Below are 21746 nucleotides of genomic sequence, written 5' to 3'. Positions count from 1 at the left end.
TTTTAACATATTCCTTCCATATAAATGCCTACGATAAACTTGCAAAAAAATTTAATACTTTTCTTCTATTTTTATACATATAAGAGCTAACCACTCAGCTTGTGTCCTTTCCCTCCATCTTCCCAACAGGGAAAAAAGAACAGTCATCAATAACTAACAGCAATTGTATAAATACAACACTGCTAGTCTGCTTCCTGCTCAGGAAAGAACACCATTGCTCCTCCTCGTGGTTAGCGAGACCAAACACTTTCAAACGCATTTCTCCAGTTACAAACTATAGAAATGATCCCTGAAAGTATAGTCTTAACTGAAAACTGGTCAGCTCTCACAATCCAGATCCCACAGCCTCCCCTTGAAGTTACAGTGGGAAAACATTAAACCTGCTTCCTCAACAAAGAAAGTGTGTCTACAAAAAAAATCAACTAGATATAGTATTACACTACCCAAAAAGTGTCACATTTTAACATATTTCTTTACGTTTTACCAACGTTTTACACAGCTCTAGATAGACACACCTCCTATTTAACATATGACACCATCATCAGACACAGAGCTCTTGGCAGCTTTTGCTCCTCCCTCCCTCCCCTGTTCTACTCTGTGCTGCTTCCTGTGTAAAGCACAGTGCACAAAACAGCACAGACATTTCATAAAGAACGTTACAAAATTGACCTCTAGATAATACAGAAACCTAATAAACTATACATCTCTCAGTATTCTTACTTTTTGAAATATTAAAATATAAATACATTTGCCTGACAGGTTCTGCTTTACAAACACAAGCCTTTTCTAAAAAGAAATTGGTCCTGTACACAAGAGCGTACACTGGAAAACCGAAACACTTCCAATTAACTTGACAGTGTGCATAAGGTTTCCTTCAGTTTATGAATATAATTATTTTGTACCTTTCTACCATGTATTCGAAGTTACATATCTTTGCCACACCAGTGGAAACAAGCTGTACAGCATAAGACGTGAGTGAACGATGGATAAATCTTTGTGAGTGTAAGTACATTAAGGCTTCATTAACCTGAAGCAATATATGAACGATTGTTTCCATCTGTAGTACTGGGAACTCAGAACGCTGAAATGAGAACAAACAGAAAATGATGGCAGATAAACACTGCAGGGCTTACTCAGTTTGCCCATTCCTGCTGCAATACAATAGTTACAGGTTTTAAAAATATTTCCTCATGTCTAGGGATCCTCTATGCTTATCCCAGGCTTTCCTAAATTCTATTACTATTATGGCCTCCACCACTCCCACTGAAAGTATCAAACATATAAACGGCAAGTGACCATACTCGCAAATGCGCAGTACAGACTTCCCTCTCTGTCCCGCCCTCGCGTCAAGACGTCATGATGTCAGAGGACGGAACAGAAAGGGAAACGGAGTCGAATTGTCGGACGACGACGCTGCCGCCTGGAAAGGAACATCGCGCGAAACAACCTCCCCCCCCCCCCCCGCATCGGGCCCCCTGTACTAACCTGACAGCGCCTCTCACCTCCGTGTGGAAGCGCTGCAGGCAGCAACAGAGCGATCTGCTGCTGCCTGTAGCGCTTTCACATGGAGGTGAGAGGTGCTGTCAGGTCAGTGCAGGGGGCCTGGCACGGAGGGGGGAGAGGGCGGCGGCGAGGAGGGTAGCTGGACATGGGGGGAGGGCAGGGGGAGAGGGCATGGTTGCTGGACATGGGGTGAGAGCAGGGCAGAGAGGAGGGTTGCTGGACGAGGGGGGAGAGGGAGGCCAAGGGAAAGAGGAGGGTTGCTGGATATGGGGGTGAGGATCGGTGGACGGGGTGAGGCCAGGGGAGAGAGGAGGGCTGCAATACTCGCCCGTTTTTGCGGGTTTAACGGCTAGGTTCTTATATTCTGTCCCCTTTCTGTGATCACAAACTTCTATACAATATTCCTAGTCTACCATACTTCAGCTGCATATGCATATTATGACTTTTGTTCAGCAGTTTCCTTTCTATTGGAAAATGCTCATCACTACATCTGAAGTATTTGCACATTTGTATCATATCTCCTTAACCCCCTCACTCTTCCAATCTACGTCAATTTTCAGCACAGTAGTATCTATATCAGTTATACATATACGAGCTGAAGCAAAAAATACCAGGTATAATTTATATATTATATATTTTTTTTAATTTATTCATGTATTCATTCATGACATTTATACCCCATATTAGCCTGAAATAGACTCAAATTCAATGTGGCTTACAAACAAACATAGTAGCATAGTAACATAGTAAACAATAAGTGAATAAAACATAATAATATACAGAATATAACACAAATTACGATAACTTCAAGAAGCAAATTAATACATGTGAAGTAACCAGAAATATAAATATAGACATAGATACATACAAAGATACATACAGATAAAGCTATAGATATAAAGATAAAAAGATAGCCTGAAAGCTACCAAAGCGGTGTACATTCACATACAGTAGGAATTTTTCTGTCCCTGGAGGGCTGATAGTCTAAGTTAGTACCTCAGGAAATGGAGGGTTAGTGACTTGCCCAGGATCACAAGGAGCTACAATGGGATTTCAAAGGAGCTCCCCTGGTTCTCAGGCTACTACTACTCAACAGAAAGCCATTGAGGCCTAGATGCACTAAACGTTTTTCAGCGTTAAATGAGCCCTCAGGGAAGAATTTCCTATCCTTTCCATGCACTAAAGCCTATTTTCCGACGACAGTAGCAGCTAACGAAAACTGAATGCAGATGAGCAATTCTTCTACAAATCCCATTGAAATGACATGCACTAACCTTTTCCGATTCGTTTAACGCAGGAGAACACCGTGAAATCTAACGAGAGTCTGTACCTCTCGTTAGGGCTGTCTGTCTGCTAGAAGTTAACAAAATCCAATAAAAAAAATAACTGGGGGGGGGGGCAAAAACGCGTCAGGGGCGTCCTTTATTGACGCCCCAGGTCGCCACTGCTCCCCTCTCCCTCAGCACCAAAAAAGAAAAAAAAAAAGGATCGGGAGGGGGCAAAGGCACTCGTCATGAGCGTCCTTTATGGTTTACCTACGTCAGAGGAGGGCGGGCCCAGGAAGAAAGAAGGGACCTCTGAGGAGGCCTTCTGACTCGCCGATCAGCTGTTCTTGCCCGTGCAGCAGAGGTGAGAGGCGCTGCACGGGCCGGTAAGGCAAAGGGGGGGGGGGTCGTTGGATGGGGGCAGCGGCAGCCACGACCAAAGGGGGGGTGGCGGGGGCGGGGCCGGAGCATGGCAGGAGGCGGAGCTAGTGTGGGAGAATACAGGAAGGGAGGAGGGCCGGCCCAGGGCTGCTAAAATTGGAGATTTTCGTGTGGGGGGGGGGGGGGGGGGGGAAGCGGGGGGTTGCGGGGGGGGGGGGGGGGCAAGGCGTCCATACAGGACGCTCATGACGAGTGCCTTTGCCCCCTCCCGAAACACGTGTTTGTGGGGTTTTTTTTGTTTGTTTTGACAGCTGGGCCTTTGTGGCATGCGCAGAGCAGGCAGCATAACGCTTGGGCTGCTCTGCGCATGCTTTAGGCGCTGATTAACGACGGGTTTAACGATTCTGTGATACATCCTACTTTGCAATACCGATCCGAACATTTCTGGAGTGTTTTTGTAGTGCATGCCTCGTTTTTTAAAAATCGTTAAGCACTTTTCCGATTCTTATTTTTTAACGTTTGGTTGATGCATCTGGGCCTTAGTCAGGGCACTTGTCAGCACTGTACATTCTCAACTGGGCTCGTACAGAATTGCTGAGGAGCATACACATGCTAAAATATTAGCACTAAGCACTATTCTATAAAGGGCATTCTGGGATGAGCACCCTTTATAGAACAGCGTTTAGCACGCCCAAAGTTGAGGACCAGTATTTATGCCAGCCAGCCAAAACCTGGTGTAAATGCCACTGCCCAATTTAGGGCATTTCAGCAAATAGCGTTATTCTATAACACTGTGTGCAACTTTTCAGCATGCCCCTGACCCACCCACTTTTGCTGTGGGATTTTAGTGCCCAGTATTATAGAATAGCGTGCAGGCAGATGCACGCGCAAAACCAAATTAATGCCAATTAACATCAATAACTGATTATGGTCAATTGATAATTAACAGCTTGTTAACCAATTTGCACACAAACCTTGGATCTGCTCTGAAATTTGGGTGCCAAAATTTTGGCGCTGGGGGATTATATAATAGGTAGAAAGGTAGAAAATAGGAAGAGCAAAGTTGAGACTGAGGGGAACACAATTATGCCTAATAATGCTCTGCTTCAGTTCATGCCAAGCTTTGAAATATACTCTACACTAGTAAAAAAAAGGCCTGTTTCTGAAAGAAATGAAACGGACGCTAGCAAGGATGTCCTCTAATGGCAATTATGTTTTTAAGGGAACTGTTAGGAGAGAGTATGTGTGAGAGAGTGAATGAGTATGTGTCAGTGAGTATGTGTGAGAGAGAAAGAGTGTGTGATTCAGAGACAGTGTGTGATTGAGAGACAGAATGTGTGTGTGTGTCTGTCTGTGTGAGTGCGAGTGTAGTGTGTGTCCCGTGTGCACCAATTATGCTCTCTTCCCTGCTGTGCCCTGCCCCCTCCATCCATCCATGTGCATCTCTCCCCTGCTGGTGCAGCAATTCTCCTCTGTCCCTTGCCCTCCCCCCCTACATGTGCATCCCACCTCCCCCCTCCACCTCCCTCCCTCCCATTTCCAGTCCCTCCCAGTTTCAGGCCCCCCTCCCTCCCAGTTCCAGGCCCCCTCCCTCCGATTTTTAAAACTCATTTTGACTTACCACGTCGGGGTTATGGCGGCCGGCAGCAGCGGTACAAAGCGTGCAGGCTCAGCCCTTCTCTCTCTCTCAGCTGTGGTCACGCCCTTGCAGAAACAGGAAATGAGGGCAGGACCACACCTGAGAGAGAAGGGCCGAGGCTGGATGCTTTGTACCGCTGCTGCCAGCCGCCGTAACCCCGACGTGGTAAGTGAAGATGAGTTTTAAAAATCAGAGGGAGGGGCCTGGAACTGGAAGGGAGGGAGGGACGGTGAACGTTGGAGCAGCCCCTCTCCTTCGTTAGTGCTGGCTGTTCCATGGACGGACGCCGCTTCAGAGTGGATTCGCTTCAGTTTCACCTGTTCCTGTGGACTCGCCCTTCCGGAAACAGGCTGTCAGTGGCGATCAAGGGGTGAATCGGAAACAGGCTGTGAGTGACGATCGAGGGCTGAATCTGGAGTACTGTAGCGGCTAACGCGTTCCGTGCTCCCGCGGTAAGTTTCTGTCACAGATTAACAGAAGCGTGCTCGAGATCAACATCTCAGCCCTGTGGGGTTTTTTTGAGTTGCGCACTTCCCGCCTCCTGGCTTCGAATCTAATATAATAATTTGCTCTTGCAATGTTCCAATGTGGGAGTGACGTCAGCTGATGGTTATGAACGTAGCCAGAGACATTGGAACGTTGCAAAAGCAAATTATTATATTAGATAAGAAGAGGAGAGGGCAGTAAGCATGGTTGCATTTTCCTGCTGTCTACCAGGGCAATGAAGTTACTTATCTGTAGTAGGAGTTCTCCAAGGACAGGATACATACCCTTGCATCTAGGGTGACATCATATAGGAGCCCATGTGGGAACAGGGAACACTCTCCCAGTGGTGTACCTAGGGTAGTTGACACCCAGGGCTGCTCATTTTTTAACACCCCCCTCCACAATCCAGTACTAGGCATATTGAGAATACAAAACACTCAGGACCTATAGAGCAATTCTACCATACCATAAGCAGTAATTTCTACGAGTCACACAAGGAAAAGGAACGCATCTTAAACACTACAGTGAGAACTAGAACATCAATTCACCTATTGTAAAACGAAACCAGACAGAATAGTACAGATCGGCGATCCTGCACAGTCAGTGCCAACTGAAAGCCATGTCTTTTTCACAAACACAGATACACCCTAATCCACTATAGAATAAGTAATCATAAACTTTCTATTTAGACAAAAATTAAACTGAACCCCCAAGATGCCAGACTCTGCATACAATGCAACACCACAGAAACAGACAATGTCCCCTAGTACTGTGCAAAATATAAAGACAGCAGATGTAAATTTGAAAAAACTAACAAATACCAATCACCACTTTACAAATTAACAAACAGAAATAAAACAAATATAGAAAATAAAATAATACCATTCTTTCATCTGCCCTCCTTTTCAGCCCCAGACCCATTCTCCCACCTGCCCTTGCCCCAGGCATGGCCCCATTTTCCCTCCTGCCCCCTTCTCAGACCACAGTTCCAGCTCCAGGCCCCTTCTCCCATCTGAGCCCCCCCCCCCCGACCCAGTCCCCTTCTCCCATGTGAGCCTCCCCTCCCCAGTCCCCACCTGCCTACTCAGCTCCCTCAACAGCCCTCTTCTCTTTATTTATTTCATTTGTACCCCACATTATCCCACCTTTTTGCAGGCTCAATGTGGCTTACAGGGTGTTAATTTGGTATGATCATTACAGTATTAGATACAGTCGGTAATAAATTGGAAGTAAAAGAGGAATTAATTAGAAGGTAATGTGTAGGTCGTGTCGAAGTGTTTTAGAGCGTTTGGGTGATGTACGGAGTAGTATGATTCATCAAGGATTGTTTTTGTAGGCTATGTTGAAGAGAAATGTCTTCAAAGGTTTGTAGTTTGATTCATCAAGGATTATTTTTGTAGGCTTTGTTGAAGAGAAATGTCTTCAGAGATTTGCGAAAGTTGGTTAAGTTGTCCTGCCTACCCTCAGTTCCCTCGACAGCCATCTTCTCTCTGCCACTCGGCACCTTACCTTTAAAAAAAATCTCTGAAGTGGCAGCACAGCGCCTCGCGTCTGAGTGCAAAAGAAGCGGATCGCCTCGTCTGGCCTTCCCTCACTGTGTCCCGCCCTCCTCTGATATAACTTCCTATTTCCGCAAGGGCAGGACACAGTGAGGGAAGGCCTGACGAGGCAATCCACTTCTTTTGCACACAGATGCAAGGCACTGCGCCGCCGCTTCAGAGATTTTTTTTAACGGCAGGGTGCCAGGTGGCAGAGAGAAGAGGGCTGTCGAGGGAACTGAGGGTAGGCAGGTGGGGACTGGGGACTGCGGTCTTTGGGTGGGAGCAGCGGGAGCAGAGCCACTCCCCCTCGTGCTGACACCCGGGGTGGACCGCCCCCACCAACTCGCCCTTGGTACGCCACTGCACTCTCCAACTCATTTACCACAAACTTTTAAGAACACTGCACTGCACATGTGCGCATTTCTTGCCTGCCACTGTCGCGCTGGACCTACCCAGTCGAATATATAGCTTGTAGAATACAATTCCACAGGTAGGAGGGAGGGTATGTAAGGCTATGTATCCTGCTGTCCTCGGAGGATACCTGTTACAGGTAACTAACTTGCTTTCTTTGAGGACAAACAGGATAATCATAGACTTTCATCTGGGACTCCCTAGCTACAGACCACCTTCAAAAAAAGGGAAATATGAAGAACAACCTGCAACAGGCAAGAGTTAATAAACAGTGGCTTACATCTTTACCTTTTTTTTTTTTGGAAGGCAATCTGGAACATTAAAAAATTGGGCCTGGGGGAGGGGGGGGGGGGTGGAGTTGAATTCTAGACCCCAAATAGATTCTGAAGGACAGTCACATCAGGAATTCTGTTTCAAACACTACTGAAAAGTGAGTGTGTGGATTGAATACCATGTTGCAGCCGTGCAGATTTTCTCACTAGACTAGCCGTTAAGCCTGTAACAACGGGCTAGTTTTTTGTTTTCCTATGTCCTCCCCCCCCCCCCCCGTCCACCAACCCTGCTCTCTCCCCTTCCCTCCCCCAATGTCCAGCAACCCTCCTCTCCCCCTTCCCATCCGCTCCATCCACCCATGTCCATCAACTGTTCTCTTCCCTACCCTCCATCCTCGGGATCCCATTCACTGCGATTGTGACCTGCTGTGCCCTGCCGTCCCCGCCGCCGCCATTTCGCCGTCGTGTCGTCAGTTCTCCATTGCTGCATCTGTTTCCCTCAGTTCCGCCCCATCCTTCCCTCCGATTTCCACGCCCATGTCCAAGCCCTCCTCCCTATTGGGCTGTACTGCTGGTGGAGGCGGGCCTTGGACTTCTACACTCTCAGCGTTCTGACTCTACTGTGCATTTGCAGGTGAGTCGGTCTCTTGCCGTTTATATGTTTGATGCTCTCAACTGAGCTACTGATGCAGCCATTGCATAAGAAAATGTAGTCTGCAATAACCCAGACCTGGCTAGAGGCACACCCCGTTGAAAATTCCTGGCTACGCCACATATGCAGATAGACCTGATGCAGCTTCAAAGGTACAGCTGGTGGTTCAGCAGGGTAGAAAAGGCAGAGGGTTGGATTGGGGACAGGGAGGTAGAGGAATGACACATAGGTTAGGCAGCAGCAATCCTCTGGTGAATTTCATCAGATGTCAACTAGTAGAAAACAAGCAGAAATATCTAGTAGTGCTTTAGAAATGATAAGTAGTAGTAGTAAATATCTGCTGACATTAAGCCTCTTTTTTCCTGATTTGTTCTCCTTCCCTTTGAGCTCTGAAAATGGCAAAGGAAGAGAAAATATATTTCTTGTCATCTTAAATTAAAATTCTAGGAATTTCATTTTCAAATATAGACAACAAATACCATATATAATCAACCTGGTAATCCTGCTGAATTCTTGCAATACAATCTCAGTTTTACCCTGGTAAACGTTATAAAGCACTTAAAGGTATAATTTACCTTTTCATGAAGAATGATATATAAGGATCCAAATTTAACCCTTTCATACACAAGACGAATGTTTTCCAAGTCATCTGAGACACAAATAGCCATCAACAGCAGCAAATGGTTATGATGAAGTTGGCTGTCCAGTAGAAAGAAATTAGTTATATGTGCACAGAACAAAGGTAAAATTATGTATAATCATACCTGATAATTTTCTTTCCAATAATCATAGCTGATCAATCCATAGACTGGTGGGTTGTGTCCATCTACCAGCAGGTGGAGATAGAGAGCAAACTTTTGCCTCCCTATATGTGGTCATGTGCTGCCGGAAACTCCTCAGTATGTCGATATCAAAGCTCCATCCGCAGGACTCAGCACTTAGAGAATTACACCCACGAAGGGACACTCTGCCCAGCTCACCACCGCCGAAACGGGGGAGGGGAATTAACCCAGCTCATCCCCACACAAGTGGGGGAGGGGAATCCGTCCAGCTCATCCCCGCGGAGCGGGGGAGGGACACCACACCCGCCGATGCGGGGGGGATCTGGCTTATCCTGCAACCGCAACCGCGGGAGGAGCTGACTGACCCTAACACCGCCGAAGCGGGAGGGGTACAAAGCTGCCCTACAGCCGCACGAAGCGGGAGGGAGTGCCGGCAGAATTTATGTCTCAATCCAGCCCCGTAAAACGGAGGGGAGAGGAATGCAGCAGCTCACTGTAACACAAACTCGTCTCAACTCTTGAAGAATCCAAGTGAAAGAAGAACTTGAACATGAAGTCCTCCTGAAGTAACTGAAGGCTAAACTTGAACCTAAAATTCAACCAGAATATAAACAGTACAGATATCTGGGAGGGGCTATGGATTGATCAGCTATGATTAATGGAAAGAAAATTATCAGGTATGATTATACATAATTTTACCTTCCATATCATCAAGCTGATCAATCCATAGACTGGTGGGATGTACCGAAGCAGTACTCACCCAGGGCGGGACATAGAAATCCCTGACCTCAACACTGAAGCTCCAAACCGGGCCTCCGCCCGTGCAGCCACAGTCAAACGGTAATGCTTGGAGAATGTATGAGCCGAAGCCCAAGTTGCCGCCTTGCATATCTCCTCCAAGGAGACGGATCCGGACTCTGCCATCGAGGCCGCCTGAGCTCTCGTGGAGTGAGCCTTCAGCTGGATAGGCGGCACCTTCCCCGCGGCCACATAAGCCGCTGCAATGGCTTCCTTGACCCATCTTGCCACTGTAGGCTTAGCAGCCTGCAGACCCTTACGAGGACCTGCAAACAGGACAAACAGATGATCCGATTTCCGGAAATCATTGGTCACTTCCAAGTATCTGATGATGACTCGTCTCACATCCAGATATTTAAGAGCAGAGTACTCCTCTGGGTAGTCCTCCCTACGAAAGGAAGGGAGACAGAACTGCTGATTCACATGGAAGCGAGAACCAATCTTGGGCAGGAAGGAAGGCACTGTGCGAATAGTCACTCCTGCCTCAGTGAACTGCAGAAAAGGCTCTCGACATGAGAGCGCCTGGAGCTCGGAAACTCTTCTGGCTGAAGTGATAGCCACCAAAAAGACTGCTTTCAACGTCAGGTCTTTCAGAGATGCCCTCGACAAGGGTTCCAAAGGCGGCTTCTGCAATGCTCTTAGCACCAGGTTGAGATTCCACGCAGGCACCACTGAGTGCAGAGGAGGGCGCAAGGTGATTAACTCCCTTGAAAAAGCGCACCACATCTGGCTGCGAAGCCAGGGAAACACCCTTCAGGCGGCCCCTGAAGCAAGCCAGAGCCGCTACCTGGACTTTAAGGGAACTGAGCGACAGGCCTTTCTCCAGACCTTCTTGCAGGAACGCCAACACTGAAGAAATTGGAGCAGTGAAGGGAGAAAGTGAGCCTGCTTCACACCATGCTGCAAAGATACGCCAAACCCTGGCGTAAGCAGTAGAAGTAGAGCGCTTCCTCGCTCTCAGCATAGTGGCGATGACCTTGTCTGAGAAGCCCTTCTTCCTCAGACGCTGCCGCTCAATAGCCAGGCCGTAAGACCAAAGGGAGAGGGATCCTCCATCACCACGGGACCCTGATGTAACAGGCCCTGCTCCACTGACAGCCGCAGAGGATCGTCGACTGAGAGCCTGAACAAGTCCGCATACCAGGGACGTCTGGGCCAATCCGGACCCACCAGGATTACCCTGCCGGGATGCTTTGCCACCCGGTCTAGCACCCTGCCCAACATGGGCCAGGGCGGGAACACATAGAGGAGCTCTTGTGTCGGCCACTGTTGGAGAAGAGCATCTACTCCCAGGGATCGAGGGTCCCGTCCTCTGCTGAAAAAGCGCGGCACTTGGCCATTGGCCGATGACGCCATCAGATCTAGGCTCGGCTGGCCCCAGCGCTTCGTGATGTCCAAGAACGCCTGAGCAGATAGTTGCCACTCTCCGGGCTCCAAGGTATGGCGACTGAGAAAGTCCGCCTTGACATTCATGACTCCGGCAATGTGGGCCGCTGAAAGCTGCTCCAGGTTCGCTTCCGCCCACTGGCAAAGACTCATAGCCTCCTTGGCTAGAGGGGCGCTCTTGGTACCTCCCTGGCGGTTGATATAGGCCACAGCCGTGGCATTGTCCGACAGGACCCGTACAGGCTTCAACACCAGTACTGGGATGAACTCCAATAACACCAACCGAATGGCTCTGAGTTCCAGGAGGTTGATAGACCACTTGCCTCTGCAGGAGACTAGAGCCCCTGCGCTGTCCTTCCCAAGCAGTGGGCTCCCCAGCCCATCAAAGAGGCGTCTGTCGTGACGACAATCCACTCCGGGGTCACCAGAGGCAATCCTGCAGACAACTTGTCTGTCTGCGTCCACCAGCTCAACGCCTTGCGCACTGCTGGGTCCACGGGAAGGCGCACAGCATAATCCTCCGACATCGGAGTCCAGCGCAGCAGCAGAGATAGCTGTAGTGGTCTCATATGAGCCCTGGCCCAGGGCACTACTTCCATCGTGGCCGTCATAGAGCCCAACAGCTGCACGTAGTCCCAAGCCCGAATAGGAGAGGCTACTAGGAACTAGTCCACCTGAGCCTGAAGCTTGACAATCCGATTGTCTGGCAGGAACACTCTGCCCACTTGGGTGTCGAATCGAACTTCCAGATACACCAGGGACTGAGTCGGGCGCAGCTGGCTCTTCTTCCAGTTGATGATCCATCCCAGGGAGCTCAAAATAGCAATTACCCGGTCCATAGCTTTGCTGCACTCTGCATAAGAGGGGGCTCGGATCAACCAGTCGTCCAGATAAGGATGGACTTGTACTCCTTCCTTTAGCAGGAAGGCCGCTATGACCCCCATTACTTTGGAAAAGGTCCGCGGAGCAGTAGCCAACCCGAAAGGGAGGGCTCTGAACTGGAAGTGTCGTCTCAGGACTGTAAAATGCAGAAAGCGTTGGAGAGGAGGCCAGATGGGAATATGCAGGTACGCTTCCTTGATGTCCAAGGAAGCCAAGAACTCTCCTGCCTTCACTGCCGCTATAACAGAGCGGAGAGTCTCCATGCGAAAGTGCCTCACTTTCCAGGCCCGATTGACCCCTTTGAGGTCGAGGATAGGCCGGACAGAACCTCCTTTCTTTGGAACCACAAAGTAAATGGAGTAACGTCCCTTGCCAATCTGATTTTTTGGCACCGGAACGACCGCACCCCGGCGGATCAGGTTGTCCAAGGTCTGCTGCACTACCACAGCTTGACCGGAGACTTGCAGGGAGAGAGTACAAACCCGTCTCTTAAGGGTTGGCAGAACTCTAGCTTGTAGCCATCTCTGATGACTTCCAGCACCCACGCGTCTGAAGTCATAGTGGTCCACTCGCCCAGAAACGAGGACAGCCGTCCTCCAATCTGCACTGGGGCGTGGACCAAGGCCCCGTCATTGGGTACGAGACCCTGGGGGAGGACCGGAGGGAGCACCTCCGAGACGGCGGTCTCTGCGAAAGGAATGCTGCTTGGGGGAGAAATTCCTCTTGAAGGAAGAGGGGGCAGAGGAACCCGACTTGCCCGGGCGGTACCGATGGGCTTCCTGCAACCGTCCTCTGGAGGTATCGGGACGAGTACTAACCCGAGCCCTGACCTCTGGTAATTTCTTGCCCTTAGACGTGCCGAGATCGGTCACGATTTTGTCCAGCTCGACCCCAAAGAGCAGCTTGCCTTTAAAAGGCAATCTAGCCAGGCGGGATTTAGAGGCGTGGTCAGCAGACCAATGTTTCAGCCAAAGCCACCGCCGCGCAGAGACTGTCTGAGCCATGCCTTTAGCTGAGGCTCTCAAGACATCATACAGCAAGTCTGCCAAATAGGCTAAGCCCGATTCCAGGGCCGGCCAATCAGCCCTCAAGGAATGATCCGAGGGGCAAGCCCGCTGCACCATAGTCCGGCACGCCCTGGCCACATAGGAGCCGCAAACTGAGGCCTGCAAACTTAAAGCAGCTGCCTCAAAGGACGACCTTAAGGCCGCCTCCAATCTTCTGTCTTGGGCGTCCTTTAGGGCCGTGCCACCTTCCACCGGCAACGCCGTTTTCTTAGTCACCGCAGTGATTAAAGAATCCACGGTAGGCCACAGATAGGCCTCACGTTCACTCACAGCCAAAGGATAGAGGCGGGACATAGCCCTAGCCACTTTAAGGCTCGTTTCCGGGACATCCCATTGAGCCGCAATTAAGGTGTGCATGGCATCATGCACGTGGAAGGTTCTAGGCGGGCGCTTCGTCCCCAGCATAATGGCAGAGCCAACAGGGGCTGAGGGAGAGACGTCCTCCGGAGAGGAAATCTTCAAAGTGTCCATGGCCTGTAACAACAGGTTGGGCAAATCCTCTGGGCTAAAAAGCCGCGCTGCAGAGGGGTCATCCGCTCCAGCCGAGCGGGGATCTATCTCCTCCAAGGAATCCGCAAAGGATCGTTGGGAGACCTCAGACACGCTGCCCTCATCTACATCGGAGGAGACAAAAGTCCTCCAAGGCCTGGAAATCAACCCGAGGGCGTTTACCTCTGGGAACCTCAACCTCTTTATCAGAAGAGGGAGCAGGGGCAGCGTTTTGCATGAGGAAAGCCTGATGCAGCAGCAAAACAAACTCGGGGGAGAAACCCCCCAGACTGTGCACTTCCGCAGCCTGGGCAACAGCCCTAGACGCACTCTCAACCGGCGCTCGCAATAGCGGGGGAGAGACATGCTGCGCATCCAAAATGGCGTCCGGCGCGAAACTCCGTGAAGGAGCCGCGCGGGAAGAACGGCGCTTAACTTTAGCCGCTTTTGTGCCGTCGCCCAAATTAAGGGCGTTCATGGCATTAATGTCTCCAACCTCAAGGGCGGCCCCGAAGAAGCCGTCCGAGCCGCGTGGCCGGCCAAGATGGCGGAGGCGAGGAGCGGGGGATGGGCGTTTATGGCGGGAAAAAACCGCCACGCCGGAGGAACGACCAGGACATTCATCGGTCACTAAACTATCACCCATCAAGGGCGAATCAGGTTGTAAAACCCCCGCATCCCCTCTAGAAGCGCTCCAGCGATCCGGGGAGCGACCCTTTGCGCCCTCGCCCTCCGACGCCATTGCCACGAGGAGAAGAATCGGGGAACCCCCTGCCCGCTATAAAAGGTAAATTACCTGCTTGCCGCTCCGAGCTGTAACGAACTGGTGTCCCAGTGAGTAGCTGCAATGAACGTTTAAAGAAACGTCGAATTAAACGCCTTTAAAGACGTTTAAAAATTTTTTTTTTTTTTTTTTTTTTTTTTTTTTTTAAACGGAGCCAGCGGGAGGGGGGAGAAAAGGAGGGACCTGGCACCACCAGGTTTGCACTTGCTCAAAAGAGCCCTCAACCCCAGGCCTCAACAAAACCTAAGGATTAGGCTTGGAGGCCTAGCCAGAGCTGCTGCTGTGTGTGACCACCACCTGCTGAGATAGAGAACATACTGGGGAGTTTCCGGCAGCACATGACCACATATAGGGAGGCAAAAGTTTGCTCTCTATCTCCACCTGCTGGTAGATGGACACAACCCACCAGTCTATGGATTGATCAGCTTGATGATATGGAAAATGCAAATTATTCTAAGCTAAAAAGATAATGCATTTTCCTAGAGATCAGAAAGTATCTTCATTTTCCCTAAAACAGTGGTCTGTTCAGCATACATACAATAGTGGAGCCATCTAGCCTTCAAAACTGGTACTGCAGTCTTAAATTTCACCCTATGAAGTACTTTGTATGTAAACACTGATTTATTATTTGTATTGCCGTTCTTGTAACTACTACTACTTATCACTTCTATAGCGCTACAAGGCATATGCAGCGCTGTACAATCTCTAAGATAAATATATAAATACATTTTAATATAATTATATGTTTCCTCTATACTCCACTTTGAGTTCTTTAAAAGGGACAACTAAAAAAATGATTAAATATTTTTTTACATATTTTTTTCATCAGTTACCTTGCAAATATTTTTACTCTGCTTTAATAACTATGTGGTCTTTTTACTAAGCTGTGTTAGGCACTAATGCACACCAAACGCAGCAAAAAAAAATGGAGTACTGCGGGGGACACTCAAGTATCCTGTGGTAACTTGGAAATGTGCGAGCGCTAAATGTGTGCTAAATAATTTTCTAATTTTTTTTTTTTGAGGGAATGTCATGGGTGGAGAGTGGGAGCTCCTGCGCTAACCAGTTAGACCATCTATATTACCACAAACTAATTGGTTAGCCCACAGATAAAGCATGAGCCTTACCACCTACAAAATGGGGGCAGTAAGTATTCACATGGTAATTTTAAAAAACAACCATGTGCTAATGGCAACATTAGTGCATGGCTATTAATGTAAAATTAGAAAAAAAGCTATTTTTACAGCTGCAGTAAAAATGGCTTTATCGTGCGGGAAAGATCCACATAATGGCACACTAAGCCCACTCTTTACTGTAGCTTACTAAGAGGACCTCTGTTTACTTAGCACTCAAACTACTTAACTATGGGATCTTCTACTACAGATCAGCGCACATTACCTGTAGCAAGGCCCAAAAGAATAAAATGGGTCCTGTGACAGATAACATGCACTAATCTTTAGTAAAAGACCCCCTATGTGAGGCATGAAAAGGAAGTTTTTGATCTTAAGAAATTATTATTATTATTATGTTACATTTGTACCCCACATTTTCCCACCTATTTGCAGGCTCAATGTGGCTTACATAGTACCGTAATGGAAATGTGCAGAAAATTCAAAATTTAGCATGGGACAAACAATATAAATGAACTCTGTTGCTCTACTGCAGATCCAAGTTAGGCTGATCAAACAGAATATTTGAAACATTTCCACAGACTTTCTTACCTCATATGTTCTTGTTCTACAATTAGCAAATCAACCAAACGCAGTTTACTACAGTTCTGATGTGCTGGAGGAGTGAGTTCTTTTATTGTGACACGAGTGCCACCCCACATTAAACTACAAACAGACCAAGAAGAAATGTATAAACAGTTACTTAGTTCTTATTACTCATAATAGCAGCTCATGTAGTCTGTTCCTGATTTAAAGGAACATCATCACTGATGGTGTTAGCCAGTGACAGCATGGATGACATGGGCAAAGTGTCCCAAACTAACAGAATAACCCCTTCTGTCTTTAGTTTTCACTTACATTATTTTACTAACTTTTACAATTTTCAAAAGCTTGATAATGTGCAGTTTAACAAAAACAATTTCTAATTGTGCTAATATTCTTGGTAGAAGGCAGAAAAAGTTACTTACGTGTAGCAGGTGTTCTCCGAGGACAGGAGGCCAAGTATTCTCATAATGTGGGTGATGTCATCCGAGAGAGCCTGGTGTGGATGCTGCCGAGCGTGTATTAGCTCAAGAAAGTTCTAGCAGCATCCCACCACGCATGAGCTGGTGCCTATAGAGCAGGGGCGTAGTTAGGTGGGGCCACGGGGGCATGGGCCCCCGCAGATTTAGCGCTGGCCCCGCTGGCCCCCCTGCTTTCACCCCCCTGCCGCCGACCCCCCCCCCTCCAGACGCCAACCCTCCCCCGCCACCGCCTTCAGGTACCTTTGCTGGCGGGGGTCCAAAACCCCCGTCAGAAAAAGTCCTCTTCAGTGCCGGTCTCCGGCGCATTGCTGATCTGGATTCTGTTTCTATGAGTCCTGACGTCCTGCATGTAGGAAGCTGTGGAACGTGCCTCGTGCTTGTCATAAAGCCCAGACCGGGCAACATGGCACCTCATTACCCACTTGTGAGAATTAATGCCCTCCTTGTCCTCAGAGAATATCAGCTTAGCCATTTTGAGCCTGCAAAGAGGTGGGATAAGGTGGGATACAAATGCAATAAATAAATAAACAAACCAGTTAAGTTGCAGCAGTCAAAAATGAAATCACATATTCAACGCACAAGCTGGCTACGTTCAGTGGTTAAAATTGGTTACACACACCGAATGTCCAGTCACCAAGCTGGCTACGTTCAGTTGTTAAAATTGGTTACACAAATACGCTGGCTACGTTCAGTGGTTAAAATTGGTTACACAAATACCATGCTAAACACTTAATAACAACTTAACCAGTTAACTTGCAGTCACAAAGTATATTATTCATGCCAAAGCTTCCTACAAGAATCATAAAAACTAAATCAAGATGTAGTTTATCTGACTAAAAGTTTCAACAATAAGAAAACCACCAAACATAAGTATATAAGTGTTGCCATACTGTGACAAACCAAAGGTACATCAAACCCAGCATCCTGTTTTGCACCTGGCAAGATCCCAAAACAAGATTTTTCCAAATCCATCTTAATAAGGGTTTACAGAGTTTTTTAAAAAAATGTTTTTAAAACTATAATATCGTGTTCTCTGTCCATAAACTCCATAACAATCACACATTGAGTAAACTAAAATTCTCTCAAATTTACCAATTACAAAACATATAATAAACCAAACATCAAGCTGTCTGGGTCCCTTGTCTCAGTTCCTCACACCCTCAAAGTGAGAAAAAGATAACAATGTATTAAATCACAGTACTACAGTATCTTAAAAAACAATCACACCCACTCTCTCTTTATGTACATTAAACTTTTAAACACCTGATAGTTTATATCTTCTACCTTTACACCAAGTGGATAACTTCCCAGCAGGCAGTGCATTATGCAAATTAGATCCTCCTCCTTCACCCCTCTCTGGCTAGAACTAGTAAATATGTAGGTCAGTTTCAGCTTCAGGAAACTACTGCTCAATGCAGCTGAGCTTAACTGGGGGGGGGCTTACCACTTTCTCAGGCAGATGATCAAAAGCCCCGCGCTGTTCCAAACAGCGCTCTAAAATAGTGCTGGAACAGCGCGGGGCGCTATTAGACCTATGATCAGAGATAATGCATGCAAATTTAAGCAGCGCAATTATCTCTGATCATGGGGTAGAAGTGCGGGAGAATTGTGCCTGAGCATGCGTTCAGCACAATCCTCCCGCACTTGTTTGACAGGTCTGGGCTGTCAAAAGCCCAAACCTGTCAAACACTGGGGCTGGAGGTCCATGGGACCACCAGGCCCTGACTACCCCTGCCCCGAGCAACGGGGGCTGGAGGTCCAGCAGACCTCCTGTTCCCCCAACGATTCCCCCCCCAGCCCCCCCAACCCCCCAGCAAATGGTCCCTGGTGGTCCAGTAGGCGCTGACCAAGCCCCGCCCCCCAACATTGGCAAGGGTCCGTGTGATGGACCTGTCACTCCATCCGCCGCCCGCCCTCTCTGCCCACTCGCCCCCCTACCTTGGTTGGAGGAGGGACGCAGCCTGCCTCCCTCCTCTTCCTTCGATGCCGCAAAATGGTGGCGCCTAGCCCAGCCCTGCACCGCGCATCCTGGGATGCGCTGGGCGGGGCTACACACCATCATTCTAAGTTATGCTCCCCTCCCCCAGCTTTTAAAGGGAACCACACATACTCCTTTCTATTAACTTCCTCCTTATTATAGGATCTTAACCCTGTGGCAGGGCCCTTTAAGAATTCAAGCTCTGCTCACGTCACAGTATACACACATATTTTATAAGACACATGTACATCACAGCTCCAACCATACTATGCTCCTAGGAAAGCCCAAGGTAGGTGCAATCTTGCAGTGCTCCACTTTTTTTACACATATATATCCATGCACAATTTTATGAGCCAATTTCTGCATGATAAACCTACTCTACAAAAGGAAAATGCTTTATAAAATTACCCCTTAATGTGCAGACTACAATAGACTCCACTGTTACGCATGCTCCAAAAAGGAGCCACCGATTCTATTTTTCCCAGTAGTTCAATCAGAAAGAAACAGTCATTCACATTTTACTTGGTCAAACATCCTTAAAACCTACTTACTTAGTCATGGTCATGTAAGGTCCAGCATAGAAAGTTAAGGTAGGTTCATCTACTGCCTGAACTACTTCTTTCTCTCTGATGAGCGGATAAGAAGCCAAGTAAGCAAGCTGTCTATTTCCTGTTGAACATAACTGAGAACAGAAGTGACTTAGTGTATTCCTACTAAACATAACTGTATGTCTTAACATGAAAACATTTCTTAAATATGAAACTATAATGAAAGATTTAGAAGGACAATGTTTAAACCTACTATCAGGCTTACAGGAAAGTAAGACCATTGAAGTCAGAATGATTAAATATTTTGACACCCACCAGACAGGACTTAAAGATCTGGGTTTTCTAGCCCATTATAAACCATAAAATCGTACTGCTTTGATAACCTCCTGTCTCCATGTATATCTCCCTGTCTCTCTCCTAGCCACCCCCATCCCGTTAGACTGTCACTGAAATGCTTTGATGTTTCACTTATATATACTGTCATCTACCAACATTTGCTTATTTCCGATCTGACGAAGAAGGGCAACCTTCGAAAGCTAATCAAGAAAAGTATTAAGTTATGTCCAAAAAAATAGGTCTCATCTTATTTTCTTCTCCATGTTTTATTTTATTTCTATTGATTAGGCTTATTTTCGAAAGAGAAGGGCACCCATCTTTTGACACAAATCGGGAGATGGGCGTCCTTCAACCAGGGTCGCCCAAATCAGCATAATCAAAAGCCGATTTTGGCCATCCTCAACTGCATTCCGTCGCGGGGACGACCAAAGTTCACGGGGGCGTGTCAGAAGCATAGCAAAGGTGGGACTGGGGCGTGCTTAACACATGGGCGTCCTCAGCAAATAATGGAAAAATGAAGGGCGTCCCTGAGGAACACTTGGCCGACTTTACTTGGGCCTTTTTTTTTTTTAAGACCAAGCCACAAAAATGTGCCCTCAATGACCAGATGACCACCAGAGGGAATCGGGGATGACCTCACCCTACTCCCCCAGTGGTCACTAACCCCCTCCCACCCTAAAAAAAATTGTAAATATTTTTTCCAGCCTCTATGCCAGCCTCAAATATCATACCCAGCTCCATGACAGCAGTATGCAGGTCCCTGGAGCAGTTTTAGTGGGTACTGCAAGTGCACTTCAGGCAGGCGGACCCAGGCCCATCCCCCCACCTGTTAAATTTGTGGTGGTAAATGTGAGCCCTCCAAAACCCACCAGAAACCCACTGTACCCACATCTAGGTGCCCCCCTTCATCCCTAAGGGCTATGGTAGTGGTGTACAGTTGGGGGTAGTGGGTTTTGGGGGGGATTTGGGGGGCTCAGCACACATGGTGAGGGAGCTATGCACCTGGGAGCTTTTTAAGTCCACTGCAGTGCCCCCTAGGGTGCCCGGTTGGTGTCCTGGCATGTCAGGGGGACCAGTGCACTACGAATGCTGGCTCCTCCCATGACCAAATGGCTTGGATTTGATCGTTTCTGAGATGGGCGTCCTCGGTTTCCATTATCGCCGCAAATCAGGGACGACCATCTCTGAGGTCGACCTAAATGTTGAGATTTGGGCGTCCCCGACCATATTATTGAAACGAAAGATTGACACCCATCTTGTTTCGATAATACGGGTTTCCCCGCCCCTTCGCGGAGATGTCATGTGACGATGCCCTCATGAAAACTTGGGCGCCCCGTTCGATTATGCCCCTCCATGTAAGTAAATAGTGATTTGCACAGGTAAAATGACTTGTTTGAAGTTTTTCCACCATGTGCCCAACTAACATAGTAACATAGTAACATACATAGTAACATAGTAACATAGTAGATGACGGCAGAAAAAGACCTGCATGGTCCATCCAGTCTGCCCAAGACAAACTCATATGTGTATACCTTACCTTGAATTGAATTTGTACCTGTCCTTTTCAGGGCACAGACCATATAAGTCTGCCCAGCAGTATTTCCCGCCTCCCAACCACCAGTCCCGCCTCCCATCACCGGCTCCCAGACCGTATAAGTCTGCCCTCCCCTATCCTTGCTTCCCAACCACCACCCCCTCTTCCCCCCCACCTGCTCCGCTACCCAATTTCAGCTAAGCTTAGCTAAAAGCGTGCATATTGGCATTTTGCAATAAAATTCTATCAGTACAAAAAGCAAGTGCAAAGTCCCAGAGACTCATATAGATTCCTTTTGAAAATTAGCTTTAAGCTCTATGAATAAAAAGCAACTGTAGATTGTGTAGCTGAAATTGCCTGTAAATGCTATCTTTTATGTTGCTGGTTACATTTGAAAGACAAAATAAGGAACAGGAAGCATGCAAAAATCAGCAATTCTCCCACACTTCAAAGAGATGGTTTATAATAGGGTGCTTATAATAAATGTCTAAAATAAAAAGCAAGTTCTTTTATATGTATTTTTTGAAAACAACATAGGTGCTATGCATAAAAAGTAGTGTGCTGCAAGACTACAACTACTTTTTTGTGATCTGTGCGTAAGTGTTCCCGTGGGTGTAGTTTGGGCAGAATTGTGATGTATGTACACATTCTATATAATGGTATGTGTACACATAAAGTTCACACACACATTTTACACCTTCTTTGCAGCTGGTGTAAGGTAAAATTATGTATAATCATACCTGATAATTTTCTTTCCATTAATCATAGCTGATCAATCCATAGACTGGTGGGTTGTGTCCATCTACCAGCAGGTGGAG

The 21746-nt window shown here is 47.6% G+C and overlaps 1 protein-coding gene and 1 non-coding gene across 2 annotated transcripts in view; both read right to left on the bottom strand.

Annotated features, from left to right (window-relative positions):
- TEX14 (testis expressed 14, intercellular bridge forming factor) overlaps positions 1-21746 on the bottom strand; it is a 195500-nt gene that overhangs the window by 135824 nt on the left and 37930 nt on the right. Inside the window, exons 7-10 of the mRNA XM_030222131.1 lie at positions 19062-19192; positions 16060-16173; positions 8726-8849; positions 903-1081 (exon numbers count right to left, since the gene is read on the bottom strand). Coding sequence (XP_030077991.1) covers positions 903-1081; positions 8726-8849; positions 16060-16173; positions 19062-19192 — 548 coding nt within the window. The remainder of the gene's footprint in view (positions 1-902; positions 1082-8725; positions 8850-16059; positions 16174-19061; positions 19193-21746) is intronic.
- LOC115456915 lies at positions 90-305 on the bottom strand. Its single transcript, XR_003939942.1, has one exon. It is a non-coding gene; the product is annotated as a small nucleolar RNA U3 (small nucleolar RNA).

Source organism: Microcaecilia unicolor, chromosome 13, assembly GCF_901765095.1.
Source record: "Microcaecilia unicolor chromosome 13, aMicUni1.1, whole genome shotgun sequence".
Taxonomy (NCBI): domain Eukaryota; kingdom Metazoa; phylum Chordata; class Amphibia; order Gymnophiona; family Siphonopidae; genus Microcaecilia; species Microcaecilia unicolor.
The sequence above is the reverse complement of the archived record's forward strand: the minus strand, read 5'-3'. Positions and strand labels throughout refer to the sequence as shown.